Source organism: Erinaceus europaeus, unplaced genomic scaffold (assembly GCF_950295315.1).
Source record: "Erinaceus europaeus unplaced genomic scaffold, mEriEur2.1 scaffold_850, whole genome shotgun sequence".
Taxonomy (NCBI): Eukaryota; Metazoa; Chordata; class Mammalia; order Eulipotyphla; family Erinaceidae; genus Erinaceus; species Erinaceus europaeus.
Genome location: NW_026647465.1, coordinates 28864 through 55119, shown reverse-complemented (window position 1 = coordinate 55119; position 26256 = coordinate 28864). Strand labels below are relative to the sequence as shown.

General features: G+C 53.6%; 1 protein-coding gene across 1 annotated transcript; it reads left to right on the top strand.

Moving 5' to 3' along the window:
- The first annotated feature begins 72 nt into the window (after positions 1 to 72).
- Positions 73 to 25904, top strand: LOC132536346 (cytokine receptor-like factor 2). The gene is made up of 7 exons (XM_060184028.1): positions 73 to 314; positions 6897 to 7060; positions 9683 to 9816; positions 11357 to 11519; positions 13376 to 13490; positions 23979 to 24063; positions 25542 to 25904. The coding sequence occupies exons 2-7, from the start codon at positions 6991 to 6993 to the stop codon at positions 25902 to 25904; spliced, it is 930 nt and encodes a 309-aa protein (XP_060040011.1). The 5' UTR covers positions 73 to 314; positions 6897 to 6990.
- The last annotated feature ends 352 nt before the right edge of the window (positions 25905 to 26256 follow it).

Genomic DNA, 26256 nt, shown 5'->3' with positions numbered 1-26256 from the left:
CTAATCAATCAACTAATCAATCGATCAATCAATTTATTGGAAATTCTATCCGGCATCCCAGAAGGGGTCTGAGTGGAGAAAGTGCTGGACTCTCAAACGTGAGACCCTGAGCTCCATTCCCAGCATCACGGGAGCCAGGGGGAGGGTCTACTTATGTGTCTCTCTCTCTAATCAATCAATCAATCAATCAATCATCAATTTTGTCCCACAGGAGAATCCTTAAATATCCAGATTATCAATTTCAACTACGAGTATGTGCAGGTGACCTGGAATGCCAGCCGCTTCCCCGGAACGAACCTCACGTTGAACTACAAGTGAGTGACCCCATGTCCCTGGGCCCAGGGACCAGATTGGGAGCACCCAAGGGTGCTCATGGGAAGGGTCTCCATGTCACCCACCTCCTGGGGCTCCCGGACGAGAATGGGAGCACCCAAGGGTGCCCAGCCTCCATGATGGGTCCCTCTTGTGTCACCATCTCCTGGGATTCCCGGACCAGAATGGGAGCACCCAAGGGTGCCCAGCCTCCATGATGGGTCCCTCTCATTTCACCATCTCCTGGGGATTCCCGGACCAGAATGGGAGCACCCAAGGGTGCTCAGGCTCCATGATGGGTCCCTCTCATGTCACCCATTTCCCGGGATTCCTGGACCAGAATGGGAGCACCCAAGGGTGCCCAGGCTCCATGATGGGTCCCTCTCATGTCACCCATCCCCTGGGATTCCTGGAACATAATGGGAGCACCCAAGGGTGCCCAGCCTCCATGATGGGTCCCTCTTGTGTCACCTATTTCCTGGGGCTCCCGGACCAGAATGGGAGCACCCAAGGGTGCCCCGCCTCCATGATGGGTCCCTCTTGTGTCACCATCTCCTGGGGATTCCCGGACCAGAATGGGAGCACCCAAGAGTGCCCAGCCTCCATGATGGGTCCCTCTCATGTCACCCATCCCCTGGGATTCCTGGAACAGAATGGGAGCACCCAAGGGTGCTCAGACTCCATGATGGGTCCCTCTCGTGTCACCATCTCCTGGGGATTCCCGGACCAGAATGGGAGCACCCAAGGGTGCCCAGCCTCCATGATGGGTCCCTCTCGTGTCACCCATCTCCTGGGATTCCTGGACAAGAATGGGAGCACCCAAGGGTGCCCAGGCTCCATGATGGGTCCCTCTTGTGTCACCATCTCCTGGGATTCCCGGACCAGAATGGGAGCACCCAAGGGTGCCCAGCCTCCATGATGGGTCCCTCTCATTTCACCATCTCCTGGGGATTCCCGGACCAGAATGGGAGCACCCAAGGGTGCTCAGGCTCCATGATGGGTCCCTCTCATGTCACCCATTTCCCGGGATTCCTGGACCAGAATGGGAGCACCCAAGGGTGCCCAGGCTCCATGATGGGTCCCTCTCATGTCACCCATCCCCTGGGATTCCTGGAACAGAATGGGAGCACCCAAGGGTGCCCAGCCTCCATGATGGGTCCCTCTTGTGTCACCTATTTCCTGGGGCTCCCGGACCAGAATGGGAGCACCCAAGGGTGCCCCGCCTCCATGATGGGTCCCTCTTGTGTCACCATCTCCTGGGGATTCCCGGACCAGAATGGGAGCACCCAAGAGTGCCCAGCCTCCATGATGGGTCCCTCTCATGTCACCCATCCCCTGGGATTCCTGGAACAGAATGGGAGCACCCAAGGGTGCTCAGACTCCATGATGGGTCCCTCTCGTGTCACCATCTCCTGGGGATTCCCGGACCAGAATGGGAGCACCCAAGGGTGCCCAGCCTCCATGATGGGTCCCTCTCGTGTCACCCATCTCCTGGGATTCCTGGACAAGAATGGGAGCACCCAAGGGTGCCCAGGCTCCATGATGGGTCCCTCTTGTGTCACCCATTTCCTGGGGATTCCCGGACCAGAATGGGAGCACCCAAGGGTGCCCAGCCTCCATGATGGGTCCCTCTCATTTCACCATATCCTGGGATTCCCGGACCAGAATGGGAGCACCCAAGGGTGCTCAGGCTCCATGATGGGTCCCTCTCATGTCACCCATTTCCCGGGATTCCTGGACCAGAATGGGAGCACCCAAGGGTGCCCAGGCTCCATGATGGGTCCCTCTCATGTCACCCATCCCCTGGGATTCCTGGAACAGAATGGGAGCACCCAAGGGTGCCCAGCCTCCATGATGGGTCCCTCTTGTGTCACCTATTTCCTGGGGCTCCCGGACCAGAATGGGAGCACCCAAGGGTGCCCCGCCTCCATGATGGGTCCCTCTTGTGTCACCATCTCCTGGGGATTCCCGGACCAGAATGGGAGCACCCAAGAGTGCCCAGCCTCCATGATGGGTCCCTCTCATGTCACCCATCCCCTGGGATTCCTGGAACAGAATGGGAGCACCCAAGGGTGCTCAGACTCCATGATGGGTCCCTCTCGTGTCACCATCTCCTGGGGATTCCCGGACCAGAATGGGAGCACCCAAGGGTGCCCAGCCTCCATGATGGGTCCCTCTCGTGTCACCCATCTCCTGGGATTCCTGGACAAGAATGGGAGCACCCAAGGGTGCCCAGGCTCCATGATGGGTCCCTCTTGTGTCACCCATTTCCTGGGGATTCCCGGACCAGAATGGGAGCACCCAAGGGTGCCCAGCCTCCATGATGGGTCCCTCTCATTTCACCATATCCTGGGATTCCCGGACCAGAATGGGAGCACCCAAGGGTGCTCAGGCTCCATGATGGGTCCCTCTCATGTCACCCATTTCCCGGGATTCCTGGACCAGAATGGGAGCACCCAAGGGTGCCCAGGCTCCATGATGGGTCCCTCTCATGTCACCCATCCCCTGGGATTCCTGGAACAGAATGGGAGCACCCAAGGGTGCCCAGGCTCCATGATGGGTCCCTCTTGTGTCACCCATCTCCTGGGGATTCCCGGACCAGAATGGGAGCACCCAAGGGTGCCCCGCCTCCATGATGGGTCCCTCTTGTGTCACCATCTCCTGGGGATTCCCGGACCAGAATGGGAGCACCCAAGGGTGCCCAGCCTCCATGATGGGTCCCTCTTGTGTCACCATCTCCTGGGATTCCCGGACCAGATTGGGAGCACCCAAGGGTGCTCATGGGAAGGGTCTCCATGTCACCCACCTCCTGGGGCTCCCGGACCAGATTGGGAGCACCCAAGGGTGCTCATGGGAAGGGTCTCCATGTCACCCACCTCCTGGGGCTCCCGGACGAGAATGGGAGCACCCAAGGATGCCCAGCCTCCATGATGGGTCCCTCTTGTGTCACCCATTTCCTGGGATTCCCGGACCAGAATGGGAGCACCCAAGAGTGCCCAGGCTCCATGATGGGTCCCTCTCGTGTCACCCATCCCCTGGGATTCCTGGAACAGAATGGGAGCACCCAAGGGTGCCCAGGCTCCATGATGGGTCCCTCTTGTGTCACCCATCTCCTGGGGATTCCCGGACCAGAATGGGAGCACCCAAGGGTGCCCAGCCTCCATGATGGGTCCCTCTCGTGTCACCATCTCCTGGGGATTCCCGGACCAGAATGGGAGCACCCAAGGGTGCCCAGCCTCCATGATGGGTCCTTCTTGTGTCACCATCTCCTGGGATTCCCGGACCAGAATGGGAGCACCCAAGGGTGCCCCGCCTCCATGATGGGTCCCTCTCGTGTCACCCATTTCCCGGGATTCCTGGACCAGAATGGGAGCACCCAAGGGTGCCCAGGCTCCATGATGGGTCCCTCTCATGTCACCCATCCCCTGGGATTCCCGGAACATAATGGGAGCACCCAAGGGTGCTCAGACTCCATGATGGGTCCCTCTTGTGTCACCCATTTCCTGGGATTCCTGGACCAGAATGGGAGCACCCAAGGGTGCCCAGCCTCCATGATGGGTCCCTCTCATGTCACCATGGCCTTGGGATTCCAGACCAGAATGGGAGCACCCAAGGGTGCCCAGCCTCCATGATGGGTCCCTCTCGTGTCACCATCTCCTGGGGATTCCCGGACCAGAATGGGAGCACCCAAGGGTGCCCAGCCTCCATGATGGGTCCCTCTCGTGTCACCCATTTCCCGGGATTCCCGGACCAGAATGGGAGCACCCAAGGGTGCCCAGCCTCCATGATGGGTCCCTCTTGTGTCACCCATTTCCCGGGATTCCTGGACCAGAATGGGAGCACCCAAGGGTGCCCAGGCTCCATGATGGGTCCCTCTCATGTCACCCATCCCCTGGGATTCCTGGAACTTAATGGGAGCACCCAAGTTTGCTCAGACTCCATGATGGGTCCCTCTTGTGTCACCCATTTCCTGGGATTCCTGGACCAGAATGGGAGCACCCAAGGGTGCCCAGGCTCCATGATGGGTCCCTCTCATGTCACCCATCCCCTGGGATTCCTGGAACTTAATGGGAGCACCCAAGTTTGCTCAGACTCCATGATGGGTCCCTCTTGTGTCACCCATTTCCTGGGATTCCTGGACCAGAATGGGAGCACCCAAGGGTGCCCCGCCTCCATGATGGGTCCCTCTCATGTCACCCATCCCCTGGGATTCCTGGAACATAATGGGAGCACCCAAGGGTGCCCAGCCTCCATGATGGGTCCCTCTTGTGTCACCATCTCCTGGGATTCCCGGACCAGATTGGGAGCACCCAAGGGTGCTCATGGGAAGGGTCTCCATGTCACCCACCTCCTGGGGCTCCCGGACCAGATTGGGAGCACCCAAGGGTGCTCATGGGAAGGGTCTCCATGTCACCCACCTCCTGGGGCTCCCGGACGAGAATGGGAGCACCCAAGGATGCCCAGCCTCCATGATGGGTCCCTCTTGTGTCACCCATTTCCTGGGATTCCCGGACCAGAATGGGAGCACCCAAGGGTGCCCAGACTCCATGATGGGTCCCTCTTGTGTCACCCATCTCCTGGGGATTCCCGGACCAGAATGGGAGCACCCAAGGGTGCCCCGCCTCCATGATGGGTCCCTCTTGTGTCACCATCTCCTGGGGATTCCCGGACCAGAATGGGAGCACCCAAGGGTGCCCAGCCTCCATGATGGGTCCCTCTTGTGTCACCATCTCCTGGGATTCCCGGACCAGATTGGGAGCACCCAAGGGTGCTCATGGGAAGGGTCTCCATGTCACCCACCTCCTGGGGCTCCCGGACCAGATTGGGAGCACCCAAGGGTGCTCATGGGAAGGGTCTCCATGTCACCCACCTCCTGGGGCTCCCGGACGAGAATGGGAGCACCCAAGGATGCCCAGCCTCCATGATGGGTCCCTCTTGTGTCACCCATTTCCTGGGATTCCCGGACCAGAATGGGAGCACCCAAGAGTGCCCAGGCTCCATGATGGGTCCCTCTCGTGTCACCCATCCCCTGGGATTCCTGGAACAGAATGGGAGCACCCAAGGGTGCCCAGGCTCCATGATGGGTCCCTCTTGTGTCACCCATCTCCTGGGGATTCCCGGACCAGAATGGGAGCACCCAAGGGTGCCCCGCCTCCATGATGGGTCCCTCTCGTGTCACCCATTTCCCGGGATTCCTGGACCAGAATGGGAGCACCCAAGGGTGCCCAGGCTCCATGATGGGTCCCTCTCATGTCACCCATCCCCTGGGATTCCCGGAACATAATGGGAGCACCCAAGGGTGCTCAGACTCCATGATGGGTCCCTCTTGTGTCACCCATTTCCTGGGATTCCTGGACCAGAATGGGAGCACCCAAGGGTGCCCAGCCTCCATGATGGGTCCCTCTCATGTCACCATGGCCTTGGGATTCCAGACCAGAATGGGAGCACCCAAGGGTGCCCAGCCTCCATGATGGGTCCCTCTCGTGTCACCATCTCCTGGGGATTCCCGGACCAGAATGGGAGCACCCAAGGGTGCCCAGCCTCCATGATGGGTCCCTCTCGTGTCACCCATTTCCCGGGATTCCCGGACCAGAATGGGAGCACCCAAGGGTGCCCAGCCTCCATGATGGGTCCCTCTTGTGTCACCCATTTCCCGGGATTCCTGGACCAGAATGGGAGCACCCAAGGGTGCCCAGGCTCCATGATGGGTCCCTCTCATGTCACCCATCCCCTGGGATTCCTGGAACTTAATGGGAGCACCCAAGTTTGCTCAGACTCCATGATGGGTCCCTCTTGTGTCACCCATTTCCTGGGATTCCTGGACCAGAATGGGAGCACCCAAGGGTGCCCAGGCTCCATGATGGGTCCCTCTCATGTCACCCATCCCCTGGGATTCCTGGAACATAATGGGAGCACCCAAGGGTGCCCAGCCTCCATGATGGGTCCCTCTTGTGTCACCATCTCCTGGGATTCCCGGACCAGATTGGGAGCACCCAAGGGTGCTCATGGGAAGGGTCTCCATGTCACCCACCTCCTGGGGCTCCCGGACCAGATTGGGAGCACCCAAGGGTGCTCATGGGAAGGGTCTCCATGTCACCCACCTCCTGGGGCTCCCGGACGAGAATGGGAGCACCCAAGGATGCCCAGCCTCCATGATGGGTCCCTCTTGTGTCACCCATTTCCTGGGATTCCCGGACCAGAATGGGAGCACCCAAGAGTGCCCAGCCTCCATGATGGGTCCCTCTCGTGTCACCCATCTCCTGGGATTCCTGGAACAGAATGGGAGCACCCAAGGGTGCCCAGGCTCCATGATGGGTCCCTCTTGTGTCACCCATCTCCTGGGGATTCCCGGACCAGAATGGGAGCACCCAAGGGTGCCCAGCCTCCATGATGGGTCCCTCTCGTGTCACCATCTCCTGGGGATTCCCGGACCAGAATGGGAGCACCCAAGGGTGCCCAGCCTCCATGATGGGTCCCTCTTGTGTCACCCATCTCCTGGGATTCCCGGACCAGAATGGGAGCACCCAAGGGTCCCGGGGCCACCCTACCCTTGGGTGTCGCGTCTCCAGAAACCCCTTCCACAGGCTGGGCAGGGCGGAGGCCTACGCCCCGTGCCCCCACTACGTCTTCTGGGAAGCACTGACCACCGGGTGCCATCTTGGGGTGCAGGGGGACGCCATGCTGTATTTCTCCGTCGCCCATGGGACCCGCACCCTGGTGTCCCGTCGCCGCTACATCAGCGCCTACCGTGAGTCCCGTGTTCCACGCTTTTCACCCCAAAATGTCGGGGCTGAGCTGACACCCGCTGGGCGCGAGGTGGGTGCCGGGGGGCTGGGGGGTGACCGAGACACCAAGATGGCGACCAGCAGAGACGCAGGGAGGGGTCGGGGAGGGGTGGGTGGGTGAGTGGATGGATGGATGATGAATGGATGGATGGATGGATGATGAATGGATGGATGGATGGGTGGTTGGATAGAAAATGAATGAATGAGGGATGGATGAATGGATGGATGGATGGATGGATGAGTGGATGGATGGATGAGTGGATGGATGGATGGATGGATGGATGGATGATGAATGGATGGATGGATGGATGGATGATGAATGGATGGATGGATGGGTGGTTGGATAGAAAATGGATGAATGAGGGATGGATGAATGGATGGATGGATGGATGGATGAGTGGATGGATGGATGAGTGGATGGATGGATGGATGGATGATGAATGGATGGATGGATGGATGGATGATGAGTGGATGGATGGATGATGAATGGATGGATGGATGGATGAGTGGATGGATGGATGATGAATGGATGGATGGATGGATGAGTGGATGGATGGATGGATGGATGGATGATGGATTATTGATGATGAATGAATGATGGACCAATGGATGATGGATGCATGGTAGATGGTGGATTACTAATGAATGAATGAAGGATGGATGGATGGGTAGGTGGTGGATTATTAATGAATGGATGTCGGATGGGTAGGTGGGTGGATGGATGATGAAGGACAGATGACACATGGATGGATGGATGGATGATGAATGGATGGATGGATGGATGGATGATGAATGGATGGATGGATGGATGGTGGATGGATGCTGGATGAGTGGATGGATGGATGGATGGATGAGTGGATGGATGGATGATGAGTGGATGGATGGATGATGGATGGATGGTGGATGGATGATGGATGGATGCTGGATGAGTGGATGGATGGATGGATGGTGGATGGATGGATGATGGATGGATGGTGGATGGATGATGGATGGATGCTGGATGAGTGGATGGATGGATGGATGGATGGTGGATGGATGGATGATGGATGGATGGTGGATGGATGATGGATGGATGGTGGATGGATGATGGATGGATGGTTGGATGTTGGATTGATGGACGGTTAGATAGAAGATGGATGAATTTGGATTGATAGTGGATGGATGGATAATGGATGAGTGGATGGATGGATGGATAGATGGATGGATGGTTGGATGATGGATGGATGGATTGAAGATGGATGAATGATGGATGATGGATGGATGGGTAGATGGATGAATGATGGATGGATGGTGGATGGATGGATGATGGATGGATGGACGGATAATGGATGAGTGGATGGATGGATGGGTAGATGGATGATGGTGGTAGGATGGATGATGGATGGATGGTTGGATAGAAGATGGATGAATGATGGATGGATGGATGATGAATGGATGGATGAGTGGATGGATGGATGGATGATGAATGGATGGATGGATGGTGGATGGATGCTGGATGAGTGGATGGATGCTGGATGAGTGGATGGATGAATGGATGGATGGTGGATGGATGGATGGTGGATGGATGATGGATGGATGGTTGGGTGATGGATTGATGGATGGTTAGATAGAAGATGGATGAATTTGGATTGATAGTGGATGGATGGATAATGGATGAGTGGATGGATGGATGGATGGATAGATGGATGGATGGTTGGATGATGGATGGATGGCTGGACTGAAGATGGATGAATGATGGATGATGGATGGATGGACGGATAATGGATGAGTGGATGGATGGATGGGTAGATGGATGATGGTGGATGGATGGATGATGGATGGATGGATAATGGATGAGTGGATGGATGGATGATGGATGGATGGTTGGATAGAAGATGGATGAATGATGGATGGATGGTTGGATAGAAGGTGGATGAATGATGGATGGATAATGGTTGGATGGGTGGATAATGGATGAGTGGATGGATGGATGATGGATGGATGGTGGATGCATGATGGATGGATGGATGGTTGGATGATGGATGGTTGGATAGAAGATGGATGAATGATGGATGGATAATGGATGAGTGGATAGATGGATGGATGGGTAGATGGGTGGATGATGTATGGATGATAGATGGATGGTTGGATGATGGATGGATGGATGGATGGATGGATTGAAGATGGATGAATGATGGATGGATGGACAATGGATGAGTGGATGGATGATGGATGGGTAGATGGATGGATGATGGATGGATGATAGATGGGTGCTTAGATGGATGGATGATGGATGGATGGGTAGATGGATGGATGGTGGATGAATGATGGATGAGTGCATAGAGGATCGGTAGGTTGATAGATGATAGATGATAGGTAGGTAGATAGATATATTCTAGATGATTGATTGTTGATAGATAGATGATAGATGACAGATAGATGGTAGAGAGATAGATAGATGATAGACAGATGATAGATAGATAGGTAGACAGACAGGATGGGCGCTGGGTGTCCAGGTCTCCACTGGGTGGACAGACAGACAGACAGACAGAGAGGGAGGCGGAGGGCCTGACCCCGAGGTGCCCCCGCTGCCCCTGCGCCCACAGTGAAGCCGGCGACCCCGGGGGCCCTGACCTTCCTGTGGACGGACGACTCGGTGACGGTCACCTGCCCCGACCTGCCCCACCCCGACCTGCTCTACGAGGTCCAGCACCGCGCGGCCGGAGACGCCGACTGGCAGGTGAGACGACGTCTCTGCCCAGAGAGAGAGAAAGAGAGAGAGATCTCCCCGAGGGACAGAGACGCGGAGGCCGCGGGGAGGGAGGGAGGCGGAGAGGGGCAGGAAGAGAAGGAGAGAGAGAGAGACAGAGAGAAGAGAGGAAGAGACGGAGACGTTATTACCATCATTACTATTGTCATTGCTATTACTATTCTTACTATTACTGTTGTTACCTCTATTATTACTATGACTAGTATTATTACTATCACTCTGACTATTGGTATCACAATTATCGTCATCACTATTACGATCACTACCGCTGTGACTATTATTACGATCACTACCGCTGTGACTATTATTACGATCACTACCGCTGTGACTATTATTACGATCACTACCGCTGTGACTATTATTACGATCACTACCGCTGTGGCTATTATTACGATCACTACCGCTGTGACTATTATTACGATCACTACCGCTGTGGCTATTATTACGATCACTATTGCTGTGGCTATTATTACGATCACTACCGCTGTGACTATTATCACGATCACTACGGTTATCACTGTCACTATCATTACTATTACTATGGTCATTACTATCGCTATTCTTACTTTACTATTGTTATCACGACTATTCCTATGACTGGCATTGTTACTATCACTGTCATCACTATGACTATTGTCATCACTATTATCGTCATCACTGTTGCTGCTGTGATTACTCTTACTAGCTTCACTATTACTATTGTTGTTACTATCATTAACATCACTATTACCATTGTCGTCACTATTACTATTATGACGATCACTATTGCTATGACTATCATCACGATTACGACGGCCATTACTATCCCTCTCAGTACTATTATTACTAATGTCATCGCTCTCATGACTATTATTGCTGCCGTCATCACTCTCATGACTATTATTACTGCCGTCATCACTCGTGACTATTATTACTGCCGTCATCACTCGTGACTATTATTACTGCCGTCATCACTCGTGACTATTATTACTGCCGTCATCACTCGTGACTATTATTACTGCCGTCATCACTCGTGACTATTATTACTGCCGTCATCACTCGTGACTATTATTACTGCCGTCATCACTCGTGACTATTATTACTGCCGTCATCACTCGTGACTATTATTACTGCCGTCATCACTCGTGACTATTATTACTGCCGTCATCACTCGTGACTATTATTACTGCCGTCATCACTCTCATGACTATTATTACTGCTGTCATCGCTATTGCTCTCATGACTATTATTACTGCTGTCATCACTCTCACTCTCATGACTATTATTACTGCTGTCATCGCTATTGCTCTCATGAGTATTATTCCTACTGTCATCGCTATTGCTCTCATGACTATGACTATGATTACTATCGCTCTTGTCATCCCTATTGTTCCTATTGCCACGGTCGTTCCTATTGTTTCTATGACCCGGTCGTGGCCACCGTTACTATTACTGTCGTCGCTATTGTTGTGCGGATGGCTGAAGGCTCCCTGCCCCCTCCCCCGTGTCCGTGTGTCCGTGTGTCCCGCAGTCCCTGGCGGAGGACTCGTGCAACGTGACGTTCGCGGGCCTGGCCGTGACGCGCTGCCACTCCTTCCGCGCCCGGATTCGAACCCGCGGCCCCAGCTACGGGCCCCACACGCGGCCCAGCGACTGGACGCCCACCGCGCACCAGCTGCTCGCCAGGGACGCAGGTCGGGACGGACGGACGGATAGACACGCGGACAGACGGAGTGATGAGGATGATGGATGGAGGGATGGAGGGGTGGATGGCGGATGGATGATGATGGATGATGGATGATGGATGATGGATGATGGATGATGGATGATGGATGATGGAGGGATGGATGATGGATGATGGAGGGACGGATGGATGGATGGATGATGGATGGATGACGGATGGATGACGGATGGATGATGGATGATGGATGATGGATGATGGATGATGGATGATGGATGGATGATGGATGATGGATGATGGATGGATGATGGATGATGGATGGATGATGGATGATGGATGATGGATGGATGATGGATGATGGATGGATGATGGATGATGGATGGATGATGGATGATGGATGGATGATGGATGGATGATGGATGATGGATGATGGATGATGGATGGATGATGGATGGATGATGGATGATGGATGATGGATGATGGATGATGGATGATGGATGGATGATGGATGATGGATGGATGGATGATGGATGGATGATGGATGGATGATGGATGGATGATGGATGATGGATGGATGGATGATGGATGGATGATGGATGATGGATGATGGATGGATGATGGATGATGGATGATGGATGGAAGATGGATGGATGATGGATGATGGATGGATGATGGATGAATGATGGATGATGGATGGATGATGGATGGATGATGGATGGATGGATGGATGGATGGATAGATGGATGTGGATGATGATGATGGATGGATGGCGGATGGATGATGATGGATGGATGTGGATGGATGATGGATGTATGGATGGCAGATTGATGATGATGATGGATGGATAGATGGCGGATGGATGATGATGCTGAATGGATGGCGGATTGATGATGATGGATGGATGGATGGATGATGATGATGATGGATGGATGTGGATGGATGATGATGGAGGATGGATGGATGGATACGGATGGATGATGATGATGGATGGATGGATGGATGTGGATGGATGATGATGGATGGATGGATGGCGGATGGATGATGATGATGGATGGATGGTGGATTGATGATGATGATGATGGAGAATGGATGGATGTGGATGATGATGAGGATGGTTGGATGGATGGCGGATGGATGATGTTGGATGGATGATGTTGGATGGATGATGGATGGATGATGATGGATGGATGGCGGATTAATGATGATGATGATGGATGGATGGATGGCGGATGGATGATGATGATGATGGATGGATGGATGTGGATGGATGATGATGGATGGATGTGGATGGATGATGATGGATGGATGTGGATGGATGATGATGGATGGATGGCAGATGGATGATGATGATGATGGATGGATGGATGTGGATGGATGATGATGGATGGATGTGGATGGATGATGATGGATGGATGTGGATGGATGATGATGGATGGATGGCAGATGGATGATGATGATGGATGGATGGATGGATGGATGGATGGATGGATGGCGGATGGATGATGATGGATGGATGGCGGATGGATGAGGATGGATGGATGGATGGCCGACGGCTGATGGAGGATGATGAATGGTTGGATGATGGATGGATAGATGGATGGACGATGGGTGGGTGAGGAATGAAAGGGTGGCTGAATCGACGCACAGATGGACAGACAGACAGCACTCCCACTCGCACACCTTGTGGGGCCTGGCGGGACGGGGGTCTCGTGCCTCCGACTCGGAGAGACCCGGGTGGGGGGTGGGACTCCCTCCACCCCTCCATCCCTCCACCCCTCCACCCCTCCACCCCTCCACCCCTCGACCCCTCCACCCTTCCATCCGAAGTGACCCCATGGGCGCTGACCACTGCCCTGCTGCGGCCCCCAGAATCCTGCCCCCCGAAACCAACATGGCGGCTGTGGCCCCGGTTCCTGCTCCTCTGCGGGTCCCTGTCGCTGGGCACCGTCCTGCTCCTGCTGCTGGCGGCGTGCAAGCTCCACGGGTGAGCGCCAGCACCCGAGGGTGCTCGGGGACGGGGGGACGGAGGATGGGTGACGGCCAGCACCCAGGGTGCTCCGTGATGGGTGATGGGTGATGGGTGCTCGGTGATGGGTGCTCGGGGATGGGTGATGGAGGAGGATGGGTGAGCGCCAGCACCCAGGGTGCTCCGTGATGGGTGATGGGTGATGGGTGCTCAGTGATGGGTGCTCAGTGATGGGTGATGGAGGAGGATGGGTGAGGGCCAGCACCCGAGGGTGCTCAGTGATGGGTGATGGGTGCTCAGTGATGGGTGATGGAGGAGGATGGGTGAGGGCCAGCACCCAAGGGTGCTCCGTGATGGGTGCTCAGTGACGGGTGACGGAGGATGATGGGTGAGGGCCAGCACCCAAGGGTGCTCAGTGATGGGTGCTCGGGGATGGGTGCTCAGTGATGGGTGATAGGTGACAGGTGATGGAGGAGGATGGGTGAGGGCCAGCACCCAAGGGTGCTCCGTGATGGGTGATGGGTGCTCAGTGACGGGTGATGGAGGAGGATGGGTGAGGGCCAGCACCCAAGGGTGCACAGTGATGGGTGATGGGTGCTCAGTGATGGGTGATAGAGGAGGATGGGTGAGCGCCAGCACCCAAGGGTGCTCCGTGATGGGTGCTCAGTGATGGGTGATAGGTGATAGGTGATGGAGGATGATGGGTGACAGCCAGCACCCAAGAGTGCTCAGCGATAGGTGCTCGGTGACGGGTGATAGGTGACGGGTGATGGGTGATGGAGGAAGATGGGTGACAGCCAGCACCCGAGGGTGCTCAGTGATGGGTGATGGGTGATGGGTGCTCAGTGATGGGTGCTTGGGGATGGGTGATAGGTGATGGGTGATGGAGGATGATGGGTGAGGCCCAGCACCCAAGGGTGCTCAGTGATGAGTGCTCAGTGGTGGGTGATGGAGGATGATGGGTGAGGGCCAGCACCCGAGGGTGCTCCGTGATGGGTGCTCAGTGATGGGTGATGGGTGATGGGTGCTCAGTGGTGGGTGATAGGTGACGGGTGATGGAGGATGGGTGAGGGCCAGCACCCAAGGGTGCTCAGTGATAGGTGATGGGTGATGGGTGCTCAGTGGTGGGTGATAGGTGATGGGTGATGGAGGAGGATGGGTGAGTGCCAGCACCCAAGGGTGCTCAGTGATGGGTGCTCGGGGATGGGTGCTCAGTGATGGGTGATAGGTGACGGGTGATGGAGGAGGATGGGTGAGGGCCAGAACCCAAGGGTGCTCAGTGATGGGTGCTCAGTGATGGGTGATGGAGGAGGATGGGTGAGGGCCAGCACCCGAGGGTGCTCAGTGATGGGTGATGGGTGATGGGTGCTCAGTGATGGGTGCTCGGGGATAGGTGATAGGTGATGGGTGATGGAGGATGATGGGTGAGGCCCAGCACCCGAGGGTGCTCAGTGATGGGTGCTCAGTGATGGGTGATGGAGGAGGATGGGTGAGGGCCAGCACCCGAGGGTGCTCAGTGATGGGTGATGGGTGATGGGTGCTCAGTGATGGGTGCTCGGGGATGGGTGATAGGTGATGGGTGATGGAGGATGATGGGTGAGGCCCAGCACCCAAGGGTGCTCAGTGATGGGTGCTCAGTGATGGGTGATGGAGGGGGATGGGTGAGGGCCAGCACCCGAGGGTGCTCAGTGATGGGTGATGGGTGCTCAGTGGTGGGTGATGGAGGAGGATTGGTGAGGGCCAGCACCCGAGGGTGCTCAGTGATGGGTGATAGGTGACGGGTGACGGAGGATGGGTGACGGCCAGCACCCAAGGGTGCTCCGTGATAGGTGATGGGCGATGGGTGCTCAGTGATGGGTGCTCGGGGATGGGTGATGGAGGAGGATGGGTGAGCGCCAGCACCCGAGGGTGCTCAGTGATGGGTGCTCAGTGATGGGTGATGGAGGAGGATGGGTGAGGCCCAGCACCCGAGGGTGCTCAGTGATGGGTGATGGGTGATGGGTGCTCAGTGATGGGTGCTCGGGGATGGGTGATAGGTGATGGGTGATGGAGGATGATGGGTGAGGCCCAGCACCCGAGGGTGCTCAGTGATGGGTGCTCAGTGATGGGTGATGGAGGAGGATGGGTGAGGGCCAGCACCCGAGGGTGCTCAGTGATGGGTGATAGGTGACGGGTGATGGAGGATGGGTGAGGGCCAGCACCCAAGGGTGCTCAGTGATAGGTGATGGGTGATGGGTGCTCAGTGGTGGGTGATAGGTGATGGGTGATGGAGGAGGATGGGTGAGTGCCAGCACCCAAGGGTGCTCAGTGATGGGTGCTCGGGGATGGGTGCTCAGTGATGGGTGATAGGTGACGGGTGATGGAGGAGGATGGGTGAGGGCCAGAACCCAAGGGTGCTCAGTGATGGGTGCTCAGTGATGGGTGATGGAGGAGGATGGGTGAGGGCCAGCACCCGAGGGTGCTCAGTGATGGGTGATGGGTGATGGGTGCTCAGTGATGGGTGCTCGGGGATAGGTGATAGGTGATGGGTGATGGAGGATGATGGGTGAGGCCCAGCACCCGAGGGTGCTCAGTGATGGGTGCTCAGTGATGGGTGATGGAGGAGGATGGGTGAGGGCCAGCACCCGAGGGTGCTCAGTGATGGGTGATGGGTGATGGGTGCTCAGTGATGGGTGCTCGGGGATGGGTGATAGGTGATGGGTGATGGAGGATGATGGGTGAGGCCCAGCACCCAAGGGTGCTCAGTGATGGGTGCTCAGTGATGGGTGATGGAGGGGGATGGGTGAGGGCCAGCACCCGAGGGTGCTCAGTGATGGGTGATGGGTGCTCAGTGGTGGGTGATGGAGGAGGATTGGTGAGGGCCAGCACCCGAGGGTGCTCAGTGATGGGTGATAGGTGACGGGTGACGGAGGATGGGTGACGGCCAGCACCCAAGGGTGCTCCGTGATAGGTGATGGGCGATGGGTGCTCAGTGATGGGTGCTCGGGGATGGGTGATGGAGGAGGATGGGTGAGCGCCAGCACCCGAGGGTGCTCAGTGATGGGTGCTCAGTGATGGGTGATGGAGGAGGATGGGTGAGGCCCAGCACCCGAGGGTGCTCAGTGATGGGTGATGGGTGATGGGTGCTCAGTGATGGGTGCTCGGGGATGGGTGATAGGTGATGGGTGATGGAGGATGATGGGTGAGGCCCAGCACCCGAGGGTGCTCAGTGATGGGTGCTCAGTGATGGGTGATGGAGGAGGATGGGTGAGGGCCAGCACCCGAGGGTGCTCAGTGATGGGTGATAGGTGACGGGTGACGGAGGATGGGTGAGGGCCAGCACCCAAGGGTGCTCAGTGATAGGTGATGGGTGATGGGTGCTCAGTGATGGGTGATAGGTGATGGGTGATGGAGGAGGATGGGTGAGGGCCAGCACCCAAGGGTGCTTGATGATGGGTGCTCAGTGACGGGTGACGGAGGATGATGGGTGAGTGCCAGCACCCAAGGGTGCTCAGTGATGGGTGCTCGGGGATGGGTGCTCAGTGATGGGTGATAGGTGACAGGTGATGGAGGAGGATGGGTGAGGGCCAGCACCCAAGGGTGCTCCGTGATAGGTGATGGGCGATGGGTGCTCAGTGATGGGTGCTCAGTGATGGGTGATGGAGGAGGATGGGTGAGCGCCAGCACCCAAGGGTGCTCAGTGATGGGTGCTCAGTGATGGGTGATGGAGGAGGATGGGTGACGGCCAGCACCCGAGGGTGCTCAGTGATGGGTGATGGGTGATGGGTGCTCAGTGATGGGTGCTCGGGGATAGGTGATAGGTGATGGGTGATGGAGGATGATGGGTGAGGCCCAGCACCCGAGGGTGCTCAGTGATGGGTGATAGGTGACGGGTGACGGAGGATGGGTGACGGCCAGCACCCAAGGGTGCTCCGTGATGGGCGATGGGTGCTCAGTGATGGGTGCTCGGGGATGGGTGATGGAGGAGGATGGGTGAGTGCCAGCACCCAAGGGTGCTCAGTGATGGGTGCTCAGTGATGGGTGATGGAGGAGGATTGGTGAGGGCCAGCACCCAAGGGTGCTCAGTGATGGGTGATAGGTGACGGGTGACGGAGGATGGGTGACGGCCAGCACCCAAGGGTGCTCCGTGATAGGTGATGGGCGATGGGTGCTCAGTGATGGGTGCTCGGGGATGGGTGATGGAGGAGGATGGGTGAGTGCCAGCACCCAAGGGTGCTCAGTGATGGGTGCTCAGTGATGGGTGATGGAGGAGGATGGGTGAGGCCCAGCACCCGAGGGTGCTCAGTGATGGGTGATGGGTGATGGGTGCTCAGTGATGGGTGCTCGGGGATGGGTGATAGGTGATGGGTGATGGAGGATGATGGGTGAGGCCCAGCACCCGAGGGTGCTCAGTGATGGGTGCTCAGTGATGGGTGATGGAGGAGGATGGGTGAGGTCCAGCACCTGAGGGTGCTCAGTGATGGGTGATAGGTGACGGGTGGCGGAGGATGGGTGACGGCCAGCACCCAAGGGTGCTCCGTGATGGGCGATGGGTGCTCAGTGATGGGTGCTCGGGGATGGGTGATGGAGGAGGATGGGTGAGCGCCAGCACCCAAGGGTGCTCAGTGATGGGTGCTCAGTGATGGGTGATGGAGGAGGATGGGTGAGGGCCAGCACCCGAGGGTGCTCAGTGATGGGTGATGGGTGCTCAGTGGTGGGTGATGGAGGAGGATGGGTGAGCGCCAGCACCCAAGGGTGCTCCGTGATGGGTGCTCAGTGATGGGTGATAGGTGATGGAGGATGATGGGTGACAGCCAGCACCCAAGAGTGCTCAGCGATAGGTGATGGGTGAAGGGTGCTCAGTGATGGGTGCTCGGGGATGGGTGATAGGTGACAGGTGATGGAGGATGATGGGTGACAGCCAGCACCCAAGGGTGCTCAGTGATGGGTGATAGGTGATAGGTGATGGAGTATGAGGGCAAGGCATGATGGGTAATGGGTGTATTGATGAGGGAGGATTGGATGATGGATGGTGGTTGATGGATGGAAGTCCCTGTCAGGACGGGGATCACCAAGGTGCTCGGGACAGAGTCTCCCCGAGGTGCTCGGGACAGAGTCTCCCCAAGATGCTCAGGACAGAGTCTCCCCGAGGTGCTCAGGACAGAGTCTCCCCGAGGTGCTCAGGACAGAGTCTCCCCGAGGTGCTCAGGACAGAGTCTCCCCAAGGTGCTCAGGACAGAGTCTCCCCGAGGTGCTCAGGACAGACTGTCCCCGAGGTGCTCAGGACAGAGTCTCCCCGAGGTGCTCAGGACAGAGTCTCCCCGAGGTGCTCAGGACAGAGTCTCCCCGAGGTGCTCAGTGCAGAGTCTCCCCAAGGTGCTCAGGACAGAGTCTCCCCGAGGTGCTCAGGACAGACTGTCCCCGAGGTGCTCAGGACAGAGTCTCCCCGAGGTGCTCAGGACAGAGTCTCCCCGAGGTGCTCAGGACAGAGTCTCCCCGAGGTGCTCAGTGCAGAGTCTCCCCAAGGTGCTCAGGACAGAGTCTCCCCAAGGTGCTCAGGACAGAGTCTCCCCGAGGTGCTCGGGACAGAGTCTCCCCGAGGTGCTCGGGACAGAGTCTCCCCGAGGTGCTCAGGACAGAGTCTCCCCGAGGTGCTCGGGACAGAGTCTCCCCGAGGTGCTCAGGACAGAGTCTCCCCGAGGTGCTCGGGACAGAGTCTCCCCATCAATTCATCTCAATTCCGGGAATCTCTCAGCCTGCGCCCTGCGGTCTGGCCTCCCGTCTCTGCTTCCTGCGTCTTATCTCTCACCCCACGCTGCGCCCACACACCCGCCATTTCCCAGCCTCTATTACCGGGGCCCTGCAAGAGTTGGCAATAATAATAATAATCATTATTATTATTTATTATTATTATTATTAGATGCTCAATGAAATGCAAAATCAACAAAAAAAGGGATTTCCCAAACTTATTATTTTTTTTTTCCTTAAATGCAACTTGTGCTTTAAGATCCAGTGGAAATAGGGCAGAGAAGCCCTTTTGGTTCCCCGAATGTCACATTGGATAAAATTTAATTTTTTTTTTGTGGTTTATTTTTAAGGAAGCAGGTGCAGCCTGGAGCTCAGTAGCCCGTGAGGGTATTTTTTTTCTATCATTCTGTTCTATTCTTTCTTTTCTTTCTGTTCTATCCTATTCTATTCTATTCTATTCTATTTTATTCTATTTATTCTATTCTATTTTATTCTATTTATTCTATTCTATTCTTTCTATTCTATTCTATTCTATTCATTCTATTCTATTCTAATCTATTCATCCTATTCTTTCTATTGTATTCTATTCTGTTCATTCTATTCTATTCTATTCATCCTATTCTATTCTATCCTATTCTATCTACTCTATTCTATTTCTATTCTATTCATTCCATTATATCCTATAATATTCTATGCTATTCTAATTCTATTCTATTCTATTTATATTCTATTCTATTCGTTCCATTCCATTATATTCTATAATATTCTATTCTAATTCTATTCGAGTCCATTCTACCAGTTTCTATTCTATTCTAATTCTAATTCTAATTCTAATTCTATTTATAGTCTATTCTATTCATTCCATCCCATTATATTCTATTCTGTCCAATTCTAATTCTATTCTATAGAATATTCTCTCCTATCCTATCCTATTCTCCCATCCCATCCCATCCCTACTCTACTCTATTCTATTCTATTCTATTCTATTCTATTCTATTCTATTCTATTCTATTCTAACCTGTTCTACTATTCTAATCTACTCTACTGTTTTATTCTATTCTATTCATTTCTTTTTTTTTTTTTAGAATTTATTTATCTATTCATGAGAAAGATAGGCAGAGAGAGAAAGAACCAGACATCACTCTGGTCCATGTGCTGCCGGGGATTGAACTTGAGACCTCTTGCTTGAGAAGCTAATGCTTCATCCACTGCACCACCTCCTGGACCACTGTTCTAGCATATTCTATTATTCTATTTCTATTCTGTTCTGTTCTATTCTATTCTATCTATTCTATTCTATTCCATCCTATTCTATTTCTATTCTATTCTATTCTATTCTATTCTATTCTACTCTATTCTATTTATTCTATTCTACTTATTCTATTTTATTCCATTCTGGCAGATTCTATTCTATTCTATTCTATTTATTCTATTCTTTCTATTCTATTCTATTGTATTTTATCCTTTCTATTCTATTCATCCTATCCTATCCTATCCTATTCCATTCTGGCAGATTCTATTCTATTCTATTCTATTCTATTCTATTCTATTCTATTCTATTCTATTCTATTCTATTCATTCTATTTTATTCCATTCTGGCAGATTCTATTCTAGTCATTCTATTCTATTCTATTCTTTCTATTATATTCATCCTATCCTATCCTATTCTATTCTAATTTCTATTCTATTCTATTTTATAATATTCTATTCTATTCATTCTACTCTATTCTATTCATTCTATTCTATTCATTCATTCTATTCTATTTTATTCTATTCTTTCTATTTTATTGTATTCTATTCTTTCTATTCTATTCTATTTTATTCTTTCTATTCTGTTCTATTCTATTCTATTCAATTCATCCTATCCTATTCTATTCTATTCTATTCCATTCTGGCAGATTCTATTCTATTCTATTCTATTCTATTCTATTCTATTCTATTCTATTCTATTCTATTCTATTCCATTCTTCTATTCTATTCTAATTTCTATTCTATTCTATTTATTCTATTTTATTCCATTCTGGCAGATTCTATCCTATCCTATCCTATTCTATTCTTTCTATTCTATTCATCCTATTCTATTCTATTCATTCTATTCTATTCTTTATTCTATTCTATTCTATTCTATTCTATTCTATTCTATTCTATTCTCTATTCTATTCATCCTATTCTATTCTATTCTTTCTATTCTATTCATCCTATTCTATTCTATTCTTTCTATTCTATTCTATCATATTCTATTCTATTCTATCATATTCTATCACACTTTATTCTATTCTATTTTGTTCTATTTTATCCTTTTGTATTATTCTGTTCTTTTCTCTCCCCCCCCCCCCGCTTCCTTTTATTTTCTTTCTCTAGCATTTGAGCCAAAGCCGATGACTCACACAGAGAGGGGGGTGGCCGGGCCCCAGGGCTGACAGCAGCGGCCGGATGCCGAGAACAGGAAGGAGGATATCTGGCCGCCATCTCCCCGCCACCCGGTAACGGCTGCGCCTTCTGGGCGGAAGGGGCCCCTGCAGATGAGAATCTCTCTCTCCTTCCCTCTCTCTCTCTCTCTCTCCCTCCCTCCCTCCCCCCTCTCTCCCTCTCCCTCTCTCTCTCTCTCTGCAGGAGGGAAATTTCGTGTCTGCAAGAAAATTTCGTGTGGGGGAGGAGGGCTGCCTCTTCCTGTGCTTGTTATTGATGAGAGAGAAAGAGAGAGAGAGAAAGAGAGAGAGAGAAAGAGAGAGAGAAAGAGAGAGAGAGAGAGAGAGAGAAGTAGGGCCTCTCTCTGGCTCCTGTGATGCTGGGGACGGAACTCAGGGCCTCACGCTTGGGAATCCAGCACTTTCCCCACTCAGACACCTCCTGGGATGCCTGATGGATCATCCAATAAATTGATTATTGATTGACTGATTGATTGATTAGAGAAACAGAGCCTCTCTCTGACTCCTGTGATGCTGGGGATGGAAGTCAGGGCCTCACGCTTGGGAATCCAGCACTTTCCCCACTCAGACACCTCCTGGGATGCCTGATGAAACTTACAATAATTGATTATTGATTGATTGATTGATTGATTAGAGAGAGAAGTAGGGTCTCTCTCTGGCTTCTGTGATGCTGGGGATGGAACTCAGGGCCTCACGCTTGGGAATCCAGCACTTTCCCCACTCAGACACCTCCTGGGATGCCTGATGGATCATCCAATAAATTGATTATTGATTGACTGATTGATTGATTAGAGAAACAGAGCCTCTCTCTGACTCCTGTGATGCTGGGGATGGAAGTCAGGGCCTCACGCTTGGGAATCCAGCACTTTCCCCACTCAGACACCTCCTGGGATGCCTGATGAAACTTACAATAATTGATTATTGATTGATTGATTGATTGATTAGAGAGAGAAGTAGGGTCTCTCTCTGGCTTCTGTGATGCTGGGGATGGAACTCAGGGCCTCACGCTTGGGAATCCAGCACTTTCCCCACTCAGACACCTCCTGGGATGCCTGATGGATCATCCAATAAATTGATTATTGATTGACTGATTGATTGATTAGAGAAACAGAGCCTCTCTCTGACTCCTGTGATGCTGGGGATGGAAGTCAGGGCCTCACGCTTGGGAATCCAGCACTTTCCCCACTCAGACACCTCCTGGGATGCCTGATGGAACTGCCAATAATTGATTATTGATTGATTGATTGATTAGAGAGAGAAGTAGGGTCTCTCTCTGGCTTCTGTGATGCTGGGGATGGAACTCAGGGCCTCACGCTTGGGAATCCAGCACTTTCCCCACTCAGACACCTCCTGGGATGCCTGATGGATCATCCAATAAATTGATTATTGATTGACTGATTGATTGATTAGAGAAACAGAGCCTCTCTCTGACTCCTGTGATGCTGGGGATGGAACTCAGGGCCTCACGCTTGGGAATCCAGCACTTTCCCCACTCAGACACCTCCTGGGATGCCTGATGGAACTTCCAATAATTGATTATTGATTGATTGATTGATTAGAGAGAGAAGTAGGGTCTCTCTCTGGCTTCTATGATGCTGGGGATGGAACTCAGGGCCTCACGCTTGGGAATCCAGCACTTTCCCCACTCAGACACCTCCTGGGATGCCTGATGGATCATCCAATAAATTGATTATTGATTGATTGATTGATTGATTGATTAGAGAGATAAGTAGGGTCTCTCTCTGGCTTCTGTGATGCTGGGGATGAAACTCAGGGCCTCACGCTTGGGAATCCAGCACTTTCTCCACTCAGACACCTCCTGGGATGCCTGATGGATCATCCAATAAATTGATTATTGATTGATTGATTGATTGATTAGAGAGAGAAGTAGGGCCTCTCTCTGGCTCCTGTGGTGCTGGGGATGAAACTCAGGGCCTCACGCTTGGGAATCCAGCACTGTATCCACTCAGACACCTCCTGGGATGCCTGATGGATCGTCCAATAAATTGATTATTGATTGATTGATTAGAGAGAGAATTAGGGTCTCTCTCTGGCTTCTGTGGTGCTGGGGATGAAACTCAGGGCCTCACGCTTGGGAATCCAGCACTTTCTCCACTCAGACACCTCCTGGGATGCCTGATGGAACTGCCAATAAATTGATTGATTGATTGATTGATTGATTGTTTAGAGAGGGACAAATAGAGCCTCCTTCTGCCTCCCGGGACGCCGGGGACAGAACTCAGGGGTGTCAGGCTTGAGAGTCCAGAGCTCTAACCACTGAGCTACCTCCCGGGACGCCTGACAGAACTCCCAATAATCGATCGATTGATCGCCGCCGCCCCCCATCCAGGGTGAAGAAGAGGCTGGTCCCCAGTGTCCCTGACCCGCGCGTCTCCTTCCTGGGGCTGTTCGAGTGTCACCATGGCAACTTCCAGGTAGGCGTCATGGCTGACCCGTGGGCGCTGGACGGATGGACTGAGGTGGATGGGTAGAGAAGGAGGAGATAGATAGACGATAGATAGATTGATTGATAGATTGATGATAGATAGATAAATAGATAGACAGACAGACAGACAGAAGATAGACACACAGATAGATATGAATAGAGAGATGGATGGATGGATGATGGGTGGATGGATGGATGATGGGTGGATGGGTGGATGGTGGGTGATGGATGGATGGATGGATGGATGGATGGATGGATGGATGGATGGACAGATGGATGGATGGATGGTGGGAGATAGATGGACAGATGGATGGATGGATGGATGGATGGTGGGGGATGGATGGACAGATGGATGGATGGATGGATGGATGGATGGTGGGGGATGGATGGATAGATGGATGGATGGATGGATGGACGGATGGATGATGGATGGTGGGGGATGGATGGCAAGATGGATGGATGGGCAGATGGATGATGGATGGATGGACGGATGGATGGATGGATGGTGGGGCATGGATGGACAGATGGATGGACGGATGGATGGATGGATGGTGGGGGATGGATGGATGGATGATGGATGGATGGATGGATGGTGGGGGATGGATGGATATATGGATGGATGGATGGATGGATGGACGGATGGATGATGGATGGATGGTGGGGGATGGATGGATGGATGGATGGATAGATGGATGGATGGATGGACGGACAGACGGACGGATGGATGGATGGTGGATGATGGAGGATGGATGGATGGATTGGTGTATAAGTGGATGGATGGTGAATGGATAATGGATGGATTGGTGTATAAGTGATGGCTGGCTGGCTGGATGATGGATGGATGGATGGATGGATGGATGGATGGATGGATGGATGGATGGATTGATGGACTGGTGTATAAGTGGATGGATGGATGGACAGGTGGATGGATGGATGGACAGATGGATGGATGGACAGACAGATGGGTGGATGGATAGATGGATGGACTGGTGTATAAGTGGATGGATGGATGGATGGATGGTTGGGTTGATGGATGGATGATGACTGGATGAATGGATGGATGGTGGATGGATGGATGATGGAGGATGGAGGATGGATGATGGATAGATGGATGGACTGGTATATAAGTGGATGGACAGATGGACGGATGGATGGATGATGGATGGATGGATGGGTTGATGGATGGTGGATGGATGGTGGATGATGGATGGATGATGGGCAGAGACAGGGAAGAGAAAGAGACAGTGAGAGACAGAGAGGGGAGACCCACAACCATGGAGCTTCCCGGGGTGGTTCGTGGCTCCGTCATGTGGCGCCAGGGCTCGAACCCAGGGTCTGGCCCACAGCGGGCACGGTGGTGTCTCTCTGTCTGTCTCTGCGAGACGGCACCGCCATGAGAAGAGTCACGGACGGAGGGTCCGGCCCCGGGTTCGAGTCCCGCCCACGTCTGTCTGTCTGTCTCTGCAGGAGTGGATCCGGGAGACCCAGAACGTGGCCCCACTTGGCAAGATGGAGGCGGGGGGCCCGGACTGCACCCCGGAAGTCGCCCTGGAGGTTCAGGACCCCGCGGAGGATGCAGAGACCCCCGGAGCCTCGAATCCGGGGCTGGGAGGCCGGGCGGCCCAGTGCAGGGAGCAGATGGCCGGCGCTTACATGGTGCTGGGCGGAGAGGCCCTGGAGGGCTCGAACCTGGGGCCCCAGGGGACAGTCTGGGACCCACAGAGCCCATGGGAGCCCTCGGAGACCCCCAGAGACCCCCGGAGACCCATGATGACCCCTGAAGACCCCCAGAGACCCATGATGACCCCTGAAGACCCCGGAGACCCATGATGACCCCTGAAGACCCCCAGAGATCCATGATGACCCCTGAAGACCCCCAGAGACCCATGATGACCCCTGAAGACCCCCAGAGACCCATGATGACCCCCAGAGACCCATGAAGATCCCCAGAGACCCATGAAAACCCATGAAGACCCCTGAAGACCCCCGGAGACCCATGAAGACCCCCAGAGACCCCTGAAGACCCCCAGAGACCCATGATGACCCCTGAAGACCCCGGAGACCCATGATGACCCCGGAAGATCCCCAGAGATCCATGATGACCCCTGAAGACCCCCAGAGACCCATGATGACCCCTGAAGACCCCCAGAGACCCATGATGACCCCCAGAGACCCATGAAGA